The sequence below is a fragment of the Leuciscus leuciscus genome (assembly GCF_965113295.1).
Source record: "Leuciscus leuciscus genome assembly, chromosome: 3".
NCBI classification, from domain to species: Eukaryota; Metazoa; Chordata; class Actinopteri; order Cypriniformes; family Leuciscidae; genus Leuciscus; species Leuciscus leuciscus.
The window spans coordinates 44,308,841-44,322,297 of record NC_138727.1 but is presented as its reverse complement, the minus strand read 5'-3'; the positions used below and the strand labels follow the sequence as shown (position 1 = coordinate 44,322,297).

The 13,457-nt window shown below is 35.4% G+C and overlaps 1 protein-coding gene across 1 annotated transcript; it reads left to right on the top strand.

Annotated features, from left to right (window-relative positions):
* Positions 1-5,343: 5,343 nt before the first annotated feature.
* tmem184c (transmembrane protein 184C) lies at positions 5,344-13,403 on the top strand. The gene is made up of 10 exons (XM_082163260.1): positions 5,344-5,935; positions 6,941-7,071; positions 7,194-7,230; positions 7,542-7,747; positions 8,308-8,382; positions 9,097-9,190; positions 9,525-9,637; positions 9,922-10,021; positions 10,257-10,428; positions 11,405-13,403. The coding sequence occupies exons 1-10, from the start codon at positions 5,819-5,821 to the stop codon at positions 11,698-11,700; spliced, it is 1,341 nt and encodes a 446-aa protein (XP_082019386.1). The 5' UTR covers positions 5,344-5,818; the 3' UTR covers positions 11,701-13,403.
* Positions 13,404-13,457: the final 54 nt, after the last annotated feature.

Genomic DNA, 13,457 nt, shown 5'->3' with positions numbered 1-13,457 from the left:
AAGGACATGGCAAATCCCATGAAATGGCTAAAAGCGGCCCTCTTCCTGCCTGATTTGTATACAACCTCACAAAATTGGGCGTGCACATGCGTCACGTGATGCTAAAGAAGCTTGGAAACTTTTATGGACGTTGGGCCATTAGTAGAGGTATTACTACTAGTATTAGTAGAGGCCCTTTTTTAGGGCCTTTTTTATTGTTATTGTTAATTTTCCCATGATGCAGCATTCTCCATTTAAAACTGATCGGGCAGACCGAACCATAAGTCGTACTTTATCAGACTTGAAACTTTGAGGGCTGGTAGTACTCACACCGCCTACAACGTCACCAAGGCCCGCCCCGATCGGCCTGACGGGGGCGCAACAGCGGTCAAAATTGAGTTTTTTTGAAAAAACTACTTTTGCGAACTACTCCTAGGTTTTTGGCCTGATCGGAACCAAACCACTTCAGAAATATTCTCTGGAGAGTGACTATCAATAATCATCCCCCAAAAAAAGTGAAATTTCAATTCACGGTCGCTAAGGGGAACCAAACTGTTCAATGTGACCGGGGCCACTTTTACTAAAACGGCTAGGCTATAACTTGTGAACAGAAAGAGATATTTCCGCTAAACTTGGGACACATGTTTATGAGCTCAATCTGAGGTCACACGGGAAAAATAAAATTTGACTATTGGCTATTTGGTGGCGCTATAACAGGGAAAGAAATAATGAAAATGGCTTTAACCACACCCACCCAACGGTTAGTCGGATGAAAATTGGCATGCAGTGTATTTGTCCAGGGTGCCATGATAGTCTATGAGAACATTGGCGTATCTCAAAAAACTCAGTATGCGTCATCGGCACAATGCCCTGAAGGAGCCTGAGACGTTTCAAGTCAGCAATTTTCACGGAAGTGACCTCCTTCGACTCCTGAATCCTTGCCGAGTCCAACGATACCAAACATGCCAGGTTTAGCCTTATGGTTTGTGTAACGGTGTCATTTAGCGCTTAAAAAACTTGCGATTATCTCCAAAACCGTTGGTCCGATTGAGACAAAACCACCACAGGAAATTTGAAAACATAGGTCAATAGCTAAACAATAACGCCCAAATGTCAAAATTATGATAGGAACTGCCAAAAAATTCCAATCAATGTCACCCATGAATAATTTTTAGGCTCTCATAAATATAAGTGTCTACACCTTAAAACGAAATGAGATATTTACAACAAATTTGACACACGTATGGGCACACTTTGAGGACACCTAATAAAAGTGGTGGAGATCAGGCAAGACTGTTTTTATTTGTCCTTAGTAAATTGCCTGTATTGGCTGTAAATGGTCTTTTCCATCTATGATCTAAGTGTATTTGTTTATTTGGATCACCATTAGCCACTACCTAGGCAGTGGCTACTCTTCCTGGGGTCCCAACAAGTAAAAAATACAAAAATACATTTAATCAACAACAATAAAAAGTCAAGTCAATGAAACATACTAACCCAAAATTCATTCCAAATATCAAAAGCAACAATTTACTATATATTGTGCCATTAAATGTTCCTTTAAATATTTTTTTAAAACTCATTTTTCTTGTTAAAAAATATGTAATATCAATGGTAAATCATTGCAGAATTTCATTCCTCTATACATTACAGTCCGTTGTTTTGCAGTGGTTTTCGAAACAGGAAATAAAAACATCCCTTTTATGCATCCCTGGTGTTAAAATTATGACTAGTACTATACAAAAGTTGAGAGTACAGGACATTAGGAACTCTAGACACAGTAATATTTCCTATAAAACAAAGCAGAGAGACAATCCATCACCAGTGCATTCTTATTATATTAGCCCTTCTATTACAGTTTAAAGTGAGTCATATCGCTCTGATCTAGACTAATTGTAATTTTTCAATTAGTTACATTTTGTGTCTTTACTTGATGCACTCAACCACACACAAGGCAATAATCTAAGTAAAAAGTAAGAACCAAGAACCAGTGTTGTGGTAAAACGTTTACACATCTCTTAATAACTGACAAACCTCTTTGTCAACAAAAAAAGTTGCAATCAACTTTTGATGCAATTTGATGCAAACACAATGCTTTTGGTTTTTATCAAGTTTAGAACCAACTTATTATTCTGTACCAACTATGTGACCAATTGTATTTCCTCATCCAGACAACTAGAAGACAACTGCTTAATTGATGTTGCAGGTAAATATAATGTTTTATCATCTGCATACATGACTGTCTATGCACACTTTAAAACAAGAGGAATATCATTGGTCTTAAACAACTTCCTTGAGGCACACCATATTGCAACTCTTTCACATCTGAATAACTTCCATTATAAAATACACATTGTCGCAATAGATAGTTAACTTTTAAACCAATGCACATTATGAGAAGTAAATTAGTAACATTTCAGTTTATCCAGCTATAATTTATGATCCAGTACATCAAAAGCTGAGCTCAAATCTAACAATACTGCTCCTGCTAAGTTATTGTCATCAATCGGTGCTCTCTCCATATGCATGCTGAAAATTAGAGAGCAAATTATTCTCCCTAAAGAATAATTTAATTTGCTCACAAACGATCATTTTCAATACTTTGCTAAGAACTTGTAGCAAACTTATTGGTCGACTATTATGACCATTAAAACCCAGTGCTGCATTTTTCTGTAGATGAATAACCTTTGCATCTTTCCAAGCTAAAGGAAAAATCCCCTTTCAATCAATACTGATATTAAAGATGTGGAAAACTGGTTCTGCCAAACAACATTTCTTCTCTTAATTTATCAACTTTATGAAAAAATCATTAAAATAATTTCCAATTTCATATGGTTTAAAAAGTTAAAAATGAGTCGCCTGTAACAATAAAATAAGGAATTTGACCTGATTTCTTATCCATTATTTCATTGAGTGTACTCCAAATTTTTTTACAATCATTTTACATTCACTTATTTTAATTTTGTAAAACATTATTTTCTTTTTCCTATTAATTTTAGTTTCTTGATTTCTTAATTTGCAATAGATGTCCCAATCCTCCTTATTCCCAATTCTGTTTGCTGTACCCTTTGCCACATCTCTCTCAAACATAATGTTTTTCAGCTCATTAACAATCCATGGTGCCCTAACATTCTTCCATTTTATCATAGGTGCATGTTCGTCCACCAAAGGGTAAAATAATCTTTCAAATGCTGACAATGCATTATCAGGATGAACTTCCTTATAAACATCAATCCAACATACATGATTTACGTCTGTACAAAATGATTCTTGACTGAATCTCTTTTATAAATTAATTTTAAGTTTTCTAAGTGTTTACATGCTTGCTAAATAAAACATAATATATTTTTACGCATGTGCTTAAAGGCCTTAAACCGCTTGAACGCCGATAAATGCTGCTTGCAGCTTTAATTTTGTTTTGATATAGCCTGAGAAGAGCTCTTTAACTTCACAAATTGCATAAACAAAACAATTAGGCCTATAAAACTTTTAAGATGTTGTGCTGTTTTAAAGTGCTGTGTATATTAGTAACACTTATACTTGCATATGCTTCCTGATAAAATAAAATAGTTGTTTAGCTATAGTCCACTATAAGGAAAAGTCAAACTCTGGAGTTCTGTGCTGTAAAATATCATATGATCAATAAGTTATGACAACATATGTTTTTACATTGCTTACAACTCACCAAAATAAGTTAAGCATTTTTTTTAAGTTCTACAATATTCAGCTCATTTTTAAGTCAGTTTAATGTAATTTAAGTTGAAATGACTTAAACATCCAAGTTGATTGTACTTAATTTAAAGCAGCATCTTTTTTATTTTATTTTTAACTGTTTTATTTTTTCAACCAGTTAAAAAATGTACTTTCGTGCTGATACGGCATTTGTCGTAATTGGATTAGCTGCAGGGGGGAAAATAAATAAATCTTTTTTTACACACCCCAGGAATCTTAATTAGAAACAGTAATTTGACGACTGTTCTGTTGTTCAGGAAAACATACTAAAACATCTGGCGCAATCTTCCTGCTAAAAAAGAAAACAGACTTAGAGACTTGGCCTGTTTTTTGTCCAGGAACACTTTATACAAGAGATGCAAATTGCTTACTGGGATACTCCTGCACGGAAAGTGTTGCCACACACTGCCATCTAGTGAGAAACCCAAGTCTGACCAATTTCACCTTTGTTTCACACTGTACTTTCACTTGTTCTTGGTGTGATTATGAGGTCATTTTTGTTTAAATCCCCTTCAGTGAGATTATTCTATTAATCTTTGCTTTTCTCTCTCCTAAGAACAATTTTAAGTAAAACTCAATAACATGTCAAATTCAATAAACTTAAAGTGACAGTTCATCAATTTTGTCATCATTTACTCACCATCATGACGGTCTCATATGATGTTCTTTCTTCCATGTAACACCAAAGGAGATATTAGCAGCAGGCTGTCAGTCTTGAAAAAGGACAACAACAACAACAACAAAAATCAAAAAAGTAATCGAAAGACAAGGTAACAGAAGAGTACCATAATGCACACAATATACAACTGTCACAAAATAATCAGTCTCTGAGAAAAAAATATAAAGGAATTACAGATTTAAAAACTCAGAGGAAAAAGTATTATTTCATGTCTGGTAAATAAATTGTTTTGCAATCACACAGAATGACAGAAATGGTATCATCTAAATTGGCAAGTTATTAAATTGTATATATGGCATCACATGCTTTTCAGATATATATAAAAAATAATAGAAATGTTTGATCATGAGGTCTGTCACATACTTTCTAATGTACTTTAGCTTTGCCCACAAAATGGGCCCTCATTGTCTGTTTTGTTTAACGTTAGTTGTTAGCCAAAAGTTTGTTTATGTTTATTCTGTTTCCCATTGTATTTGTATTTGTAGTTTTAAATTAAAGTTGATCATTTTTAATTAAAATGTTTAATGAATGATATGGCACTGTGGGCAGGTCGGGGGTGGCATACAAACTATTTTGCTAATTTAATCACCACAGTAACGTTAGATTCAAAACTTCAAAATGTTTGAAATCGGCAGTACAACTCACGTCGGTAGTGGGGGAAGTTGTGAGAACGTTTTACTTTATTATTTCCCACAAATTATGGATAATTATATTTCTAAACCACTTGATTTTTTGGCAGACAGATATAAGCCACTTTCTGAAAAACGACACTGAATCAGACGTCGAAACAAAACGCTTTACAACACTCACCTGTCGCCTCGTTTCTTAATTTAGTTTGTTAACTATGCAGCGGCGAATATTGTTTTTGCACGCCGTGATTTGGCTGTTCTCCCATCCGAGTGGTGGCGCTAAGTATTAAAAAAATGTGTCGTTAAACAAGCGAAGAACCAACCTGCAGTGACGACAACATCAACAGGAAGGTCCGACCAGCTTTGTTTATGAACTTGTCGCTCACGTTCACTTCTTATTTTTTTAAAGTCTGTTAACGTATATATGCCTTTCATTACATGGTTTGAAGTCTGTAAACTTATATATGCCTTTTATGACATGACTTCAGCAAAAAGAGAATTAAATATGATTGCGCGCTGACTTTATAACAGCGGCGATCGCGAGCGGCTCTTGAAACTAAGCAGTGACTGTAATGTATGTGGGAGCGGCGGAAAGCATCGGGAGGAATCAGCTGATTATTTGACTCGCTGAACACATGATTCGTCTTGATCTCTGTAGTGTCTATTCCAGTCATATGCATTCTAAACCAAACCACAGCTGTAGAACTGCCAGTGAACTCAGTTTTTATCTGTAACGTTACATGTCTCTGCGTCAAACTCCACTGGAGTGTAATGTAAGAGGTTAGTGTCCGTTGGAAAGATGCCGTGCACATGCGGGAACTGGAGGAGGTGGATTCGGCCTCTCGTGGTGCTGCTGTACATTCTGCTCCTTCTGGTTGTCCTTCCACTCTGTATATGGGAACTTCAAAAATCAGGGGTCAGAAGTCTTTTTATAACTACACACATTAAACATTTAGCAGCTGATAGTCAAGAATGTGCCTATAATGCTGTTGTGAAGAAACTTCACATAACCATTGAGTCTAGTTTGACCTACAATGGAAACCATTAATAAATTATTCATTTGGACTCTTTATTATGGTATAAGAGGTCTAAAGAACCTGTAAGTTTTATCTGGTTCCAAAGTGTTTTGTTATAGAAAAATGCATGTTTCTACATTACAATTTAGAGTAATCTGTTATCAGAGGTGACTGTGTCAAAGTAATGTCCATATGTCAAGTTGTGATCATAATGATTACAATATATAGACAATTTGGCAGTGGTGCATACATGTTGATTCAGAGTTGCTGTCATCTGAAGACCTCGCAGGGTTTGCCGTCATCTCTTCAATGGCGTTTGCACATCTGATGATATTTTTAACTAAAACTGTTAAAAATGATTTCTGTTCATTTAAATTAAGCTGAAATAAAATATAAATGTTGCATGAAAACTTATGCAAAAAAAAAAAAAGTGTGAATTGAAATGCTAAAATTATTAAAACTATGGCCTAGTTTCACAAACAGGGTTTAGATTAAGCCAGGATTAGGCCTTAGTTCAATTTAACCGCTGTGCACCCTTATGTGAGCGAAACAAAAATTAAGAAAATGTATTAAACATTTATGAAACGCATAGTCATGTTTTGTAAATGATTAGTTAATGAGTAACTAATCAAATGAAAATGACTTATAACTGAATCTACAAAACATACATAAAATAATGAACATATCACTTATTAATAATTTATGAATGCAGTCATGTTTTGTAAATAATTAGTTAATCATTAACTAACCACTTATAAATGACTTACAACTGAACGCTATTAAGTGTTACCGTAGTATATATAAATAGTGCTAAACTATATATATATTCATAACTTTTTTTAAGTTTTGATTTTGACAATGTCTGGTTTTCACAGTGGCTGTATTTTTTCTTTGTAATCACGTAGGCTAGTATTCAAAATAAGGCATGGTTCATCGCTGGGTTATTCGTGTTCATGACTATACCCATCTCACTGTGGGGGATACTGCAGCATCTAGTACACTACACCCAACCTGAGCTACAAAAACCCATTATCAGGTATTGATGTATAGATAATATTACTTTGCAACTAGTTTAATTTATGCAGTATTGTATAGGACATTAACTTCTGCGCGATTGTTCTTTCTCTTTCTCACTTTTTATTATTTTTCCTTTTTTAGAATATTATGGATGGTTCCTATATACAGCCTGGACAGTGTGAGTATCATGTGATCACCTTGATGCTAAAATGTTGGCATTTGAATCGCAAATGGCTTCTTTGATGTTTGCTATCCAACTTAGATTGCCTTCACTTGAATACTGGCCTTTTTTCTGTTTGACAATGAGTTAATGTGAGGCCTGATGGTGCAGATGCTCATGACTTAGATTACTTAAAGAGTTGGAACAGAAACTAATTTGACCAAACTCATGTGCATCTAATCTTTTTTGAGCAGCAGGATATCATCTGTGTGTGTTCCATATGTGGAATCCCTTTATTCAAATGTCTTTGGTTTCCTCTGTTTTCACAGTGGATTGCGTTGAAGTATCCCAGCATTGCCATCTATGTAGACACATGTAGAGAGTGCTATGAGGCCTATGTTATCTACAACTTCATGATCTTCCTTCTCAACTATCTGGGGAACCAGTATCCGAGTCTGGTGCTGATGCTGGAGGTGCAGGAGCAACAAAAACATCTCCCTCCTCTTTGCTGCTGCCCACCGTGGCCCATGGGAGAGTGAGTGTGCATAAACACAGTTATGATATAACTAAGAGTGGGGTGACTTGAGGCGGGATGTGGTATTCCATGCATATCTGTTGTTAATATTACTAAAGGAGAAAGTCAAGATGTTAGCCAAGTCTCTTATGTTGAGGGCCTCCATTACCTGTTTACCATCTTCTCCTTTGGAGTTTTCTTCAAAGTGCAGGATGGGAAATGAAAGTTTAGATATAGCAGAAAGGGATTCTTCTAAATTGCTTGCAGATTGAAGACTTTCTTGCGGTTGTTGGCTGCCTTTAGCTATTGCCGCTGACAGCAGCAACTTTTAAATTTACGTTAGGCAGTGGTGGAAATGTGTGAAGAGTTTGTTGATTTAAACCAGCGAGTTTTTTAAACTGAAAAAATATGTTTGTGTAGTGCTTCAGAGGACAGTGAAGCTCTGTTATGTGCCTGTTAACTTAACTTGAAGTGTTTTATGCACATTTATTTTTGTATACCTTACCAATACTTTTTAAAATGTTCCTCTATTTTTATATTAAGAACAGAACATTTACCTAACAATTTTTTTATCTTAACAGAGTGCTTTTGTTGAGATGCAAACTGGGAGTTCTGCAGTACACAGTTGTGAGACCTGTCACCACAGTCATTGCTTTGTAAGTGTTACTTTATTAGGTTTTACACCACAAAGAGACACAATATATGCACAATGCACTAATAGTTCACAAGTTTGGAGTCATTTTTTTAAACTTTTTTTTATGTTTTTGAAAGAAGTTTGTTATGCTCATTAAATCTGCATTCATTTGATAAAAAGGGAATTGATTATATGTAATGGCAAAGCTGAATTTTCAGCAGCCATTTCTCCAGTCTTCAATGTCATTTAGTGCCCAAGAACCATTTCTTATTATTATCAATGTTGAAAAAGGTTGTGCTCCTTAATATTTATGTGGAAACTGAGACATTTTTATCCCCATGATGTTTGATAAATGGAAAGTTTAAAAGAACAGTATTTATTTAAAATCTAAATATTTTTATAAATGTCTTTACTGTCACTTTTGATCAATTTAATGCATCCTTTCTGAATAAAAGTATTAATTTATTTTCTGACCCCAAACATCGGAACGGTAGTGTTATTTCTGTTAGTGACAGTTGATCAACAAACCCTTTGGGTCAACATTAATGGTTCCATATGTTTCTGTGCTCTGATACTTTTAAACACAAAACTTTATTCAGTTTCCTGGTACTAAACTTACACCCTCTTATAGACTATATTTTTTGAATGTACTCTTAAATTGAGCATGTAACAGTTCAAAATAAAGCTTTAGCTGTTAGTCAGTCATTTCAATGTCATTTCTGTCCTACCAAATTAGGATTTGTCAGCTTTGTGGTGTCTATGATGAAGGCAACTTCAGTTCAAAAAATGCCTGGACATATCTGGTTATTGTCAACAATCTCTCTCAGCTCGTAAGTACCTGTTTTTTTGTTTTTTTTCCTGAATATTATGCAAGACTGTCACGTGAGCTTGAATGAGTCTACAGTTACACCCAGGAGCCAAACAGCAGTAAAGGGAAGATACAATGTAACTAAAGCCTTATTTACAGAGACATCTTATTGATTTTTTTAATCAACAGTAAAACAAAACATGCAGCCTCTCATTTGTTTTCATGCTGCTCATACATATTAAAAGCTTAATGATCTTGATCCAACAACAGTGAATAATTATTGATAGTTCAAGTTAAACAGTAACCTGAAAACCTAATGGTATTGTGCTAATGGTGCTCTTGTTTTCTCTCTTCAGTTTGCCATGTACTGTCTTGTGCTGTTTTACAAGGCTCTGAGAGAAGAGCTGAGTCCCATAAAACCCGTGGGCAAATTCCTCTGTGTCAAGCTGGTGGTTTTTGTGTCATTCTGGTAAACTGTTCTCTACACATCGCACATAACAATTCTGATCTACTTGCAGTGGTAACTTTTATAATCATGTTTAGATCCTTTGTTATTTAGTGTAGTTTTCTAGAACTTTTCTAGGATACATAATATAGCAACTACCATCTCTGCACAACTGGTCATGCCATGAGTCATGGCAGTTAATGGTCAATATAAGCCAATATAAAATATAATTTATGATGGATGGATGGATATTGATTTTATGTCACCATGTAATGTTTTATTTAATTCAGTTGTTTTATCTGTCTTAGGCAAGCTGTGGTCATTGCGCTTTTAGTGAAGGTTGGTGTGATCTCCGAATCTCACACCTGGGAGTGGAAAAGTGTGGAAGCTGTAGCCACTGGATTGCAGGTGTGGTACTTTGGTCTGAGCACTAAACTACTATTTTTGTAACAATACTTGGGACTGTAAATGGGACTTACCACTGGAAATCAGCTAGTGAGACGCCGGTTTAAAATATTTATAGAAATTGTCTTTGACTGGCTTATCATGTACCATTGCTGCTGCAGTGCCATTAATGAACTTCTGGTTGCACGAGTGGAAGTAACCTTCAAGATTAAGAGTCTGTGATTCTCTGTTCTCATAGGACTTCATCATCTGTTTGGAAATGTTTTTGGCAGCCATTGCCCATCACTTCAGCTTCACTTACAAACCCTACATTCAGGAAGCAGAGGAAGGTTCCTGCTTTGATTCCTTCCTGGCCATGTGGGATATCTCAGACATACGGGCTGACATCTCAGAACAAGTGCGCAATGTCGGTGAGTCTACACAGTCTTTTCTTATTAGTGTGGAATGGTCAGAGGGTCTTGAAGCCTTAAAAAAAAAAAATATTTTTACAAAATGCTTCATCTATCTATGTATCTGTCTGTCTGTCCTTCTGAAAAAACGTTAGCTTATCTCAGGGGAACTCAAAACATTTGCAAGAGAACGCAAATGGATCGAGTTCTGTATTGCACAGCCAGGAATAATGCTACATTATTACCTTTAATTGGTATGGTCCAAGTTTCTGAACACAGAATAGGCATTGTTGACAGTGTTATTTTAGTGTTTTGACCGATTGCTGTAGCTGTCTTGGTTCAAGAGGCAACATAGAGGACATTTGAACTGATGATTTCCTCATTACCACTAGTTATAGCATGAAATATTCTACAAAAATTGTTGGCTTTTTGATGAATGCTTTGTTATTCTTCTGTAAGTCACTGTGGATAAATGCGTCTTTTAAATGCATAAATGTAAATTAAATATACTTCAACATCAGAAGGAATGTTGAAAGAAACAGTACAACTTCCTGAAATGCATTATGTCTCATATAATCGCTCAGTCAGTTTTTATAAAGACATTAATAAAGCAGCTTGTAAACGATAACATGTAACAATAACATTTACCTCAGGAAAGCTATTCAATGTCCATATCTCCTTAGTTTGAATTTATTTGAGTGTTGATATATCTGAAAATAAATAGCAATTGAATTTATTAGTTTTGGACTTGTTAATTTTAACCTAGGTGTAACATAAAGGGTTCCCTGAATAGTTTACAGCAGATTATTTTCCTTAAGAAAAATTGACATGTACTGTTCCTGATACATGTATACAAATTAGTTGATATCAAATCAAATGAAATCAAAAGCTTGAGAATCGGAATCAGAATCGAATCGTTTTGTGAAACCTGTGTCAATACCTGGCCCTATTAAAACAGTTATGCATCATATGTATGTGCTTTGTTTTATTACTTCAGGGAGAACTGTCATGGGTCGACCAAGGAAAACATATTTTGGTGAAGAGGTTTGCCAGGACGAGAACACGGGACTGCTGTCAGCTGGAGCTCAGGATCCAGTTGAATCATCTTCCACTCCTCCATCCCCCAAGGGCCATTACCAGGGCATGGGTCATACCTTAACCCCTCACTCCATCTCTGCTCCTGCAAACCTTGGCAGCGTACCATGGGAAGGAGATGTGGATGACATCCCGCCAACTGTGATATCTGGCGATTGTACAGAGCAACAGTGTTCAGACTATCCGGAGATTACTTAGCATCAGCTACCAACGCTTTTATATTTAAAGCACATCAATCAATCTAGCTACCGTTAACTCTGGTAACTACTGGATACCTGTGGCTAATATTTGTTCAGAGAGGCTCGGTGAAACTTTGGTAGCAAGAACGTATATAAAGGACTTGGGCAGCGTTGGTCCGCTGTTTTTATCTCCGTTTTGCAATTATTTTGCTGGAAACATGACCATATTATAAACTGACCTTAAAGTCAAGCACAGTAATTCCCCAATACCAGTTTTAAAATGTAATAATCAGTTAACGGTTCTTTTTAAGACAGCTTTATGAATGTTTACTCTAAGAAACACTATGCATTGATAATGCTACTTCACAATTTCGTTGACGTTCTCCTGGATTTTGTTAGCAAGTAATTTTTACACCTTTTGTATCATTAGTGTTACTTTCACTAAATCATTTTATGTTAATGCAAATACTTTTACCTTTTTTTTTTGAGGAGCAGCAGCACCTTGATCATGGACAGTAATATGAAATTGCCAGGATGCCGTTAAGATGTGGAACACGTTGTTTCGGAATATATGCATGCGTTAAAGCAACTACAGTTTTGACTGTACATCGGCTTTTAAGCACAAAGTACTGAAACACTCGTATCTTTGCTCAGTTCGCTTCAGAGATTAGCAACTTTTCTTGGACTTGCCTTCTAAACAGCTTCATGCAATTGCATCAAAACATAAATGCAGACGTCGGTTTTCTTTATTTTGTCAGAAATTAGTAGAATTAGAAACAAAAATATATAAATGTTATTTTTGGTTGTTTTAATGGCTAGACAAAGACAATTGTTTAAAACCTTACTTTGAAAAGTATTGAAAATGTTGAATATTGACTTTTTAAGTTCACCTCGGGGAATGATGCAATGTTTAAATATCAGCCAAAGCTGTCTTATTGCTAGTAAAGGGACAGTTTGACCAAAAATGAAAATTCTGTCAAAATGTACTTTCTCTCATGTCACTTTCTTTCATCATTGAATTCTTTCACAATTGAACATGTTTTTTAATGAAACATGTGAAACAAACCAAATTTTTTCCTCGCATCAAGCACATGCGTTAGAGCTTGTTTACCATATTTGATGTGCTCTATGTATGCGCATCGATCATATTTATATGTGGATAAAAGTATTAATTAAATCTGCTCATCATATAAAGCTATTGTGTCTCTTCAGAAGACTTCATATGGATTATGTTGACAATGTTTTGGTGAACCTTTTGAAGTGTCAACATTTTTGGTTACGTGGACTTTCAATGGAGGGACAACAAAAGTTTCTTTAAAAATATATTCACTTGTGTTTTGAAGATGAACAAAGGTTTTATGGGTTTGGAATGACATGGGGGTGAGTAATTGATGACAGAATTTTCATTTTAGGGGGAATCTTCCCTTTAAGAAATCGTCTTTTTCTTTGTTAATATTGGGTGTCAGTAGTGTGTTAGTACACAACATTAGCTGCACATGCGCTATAAATGTCAGATATATAGCATAACAGCACAGGCAGATCGTTTAATCAATACAGATGTGGACCTGTGGGAAATCCCATTTAATTGTTTTTATGAACTGTCATGTGTCTCTCTGATTCATTCAGAGAGATGCATATTCTGCAATGGTTTGTACTGCTGTTGCATTGCCTTATCTAACAGTTGTTGTCACAAATAATTAAACTTCACATGGAAATGTGTAATGAGTATTTCTGCTTAAATCCCAATTCAAAGGGATACTTCACCCAGAAATTGTC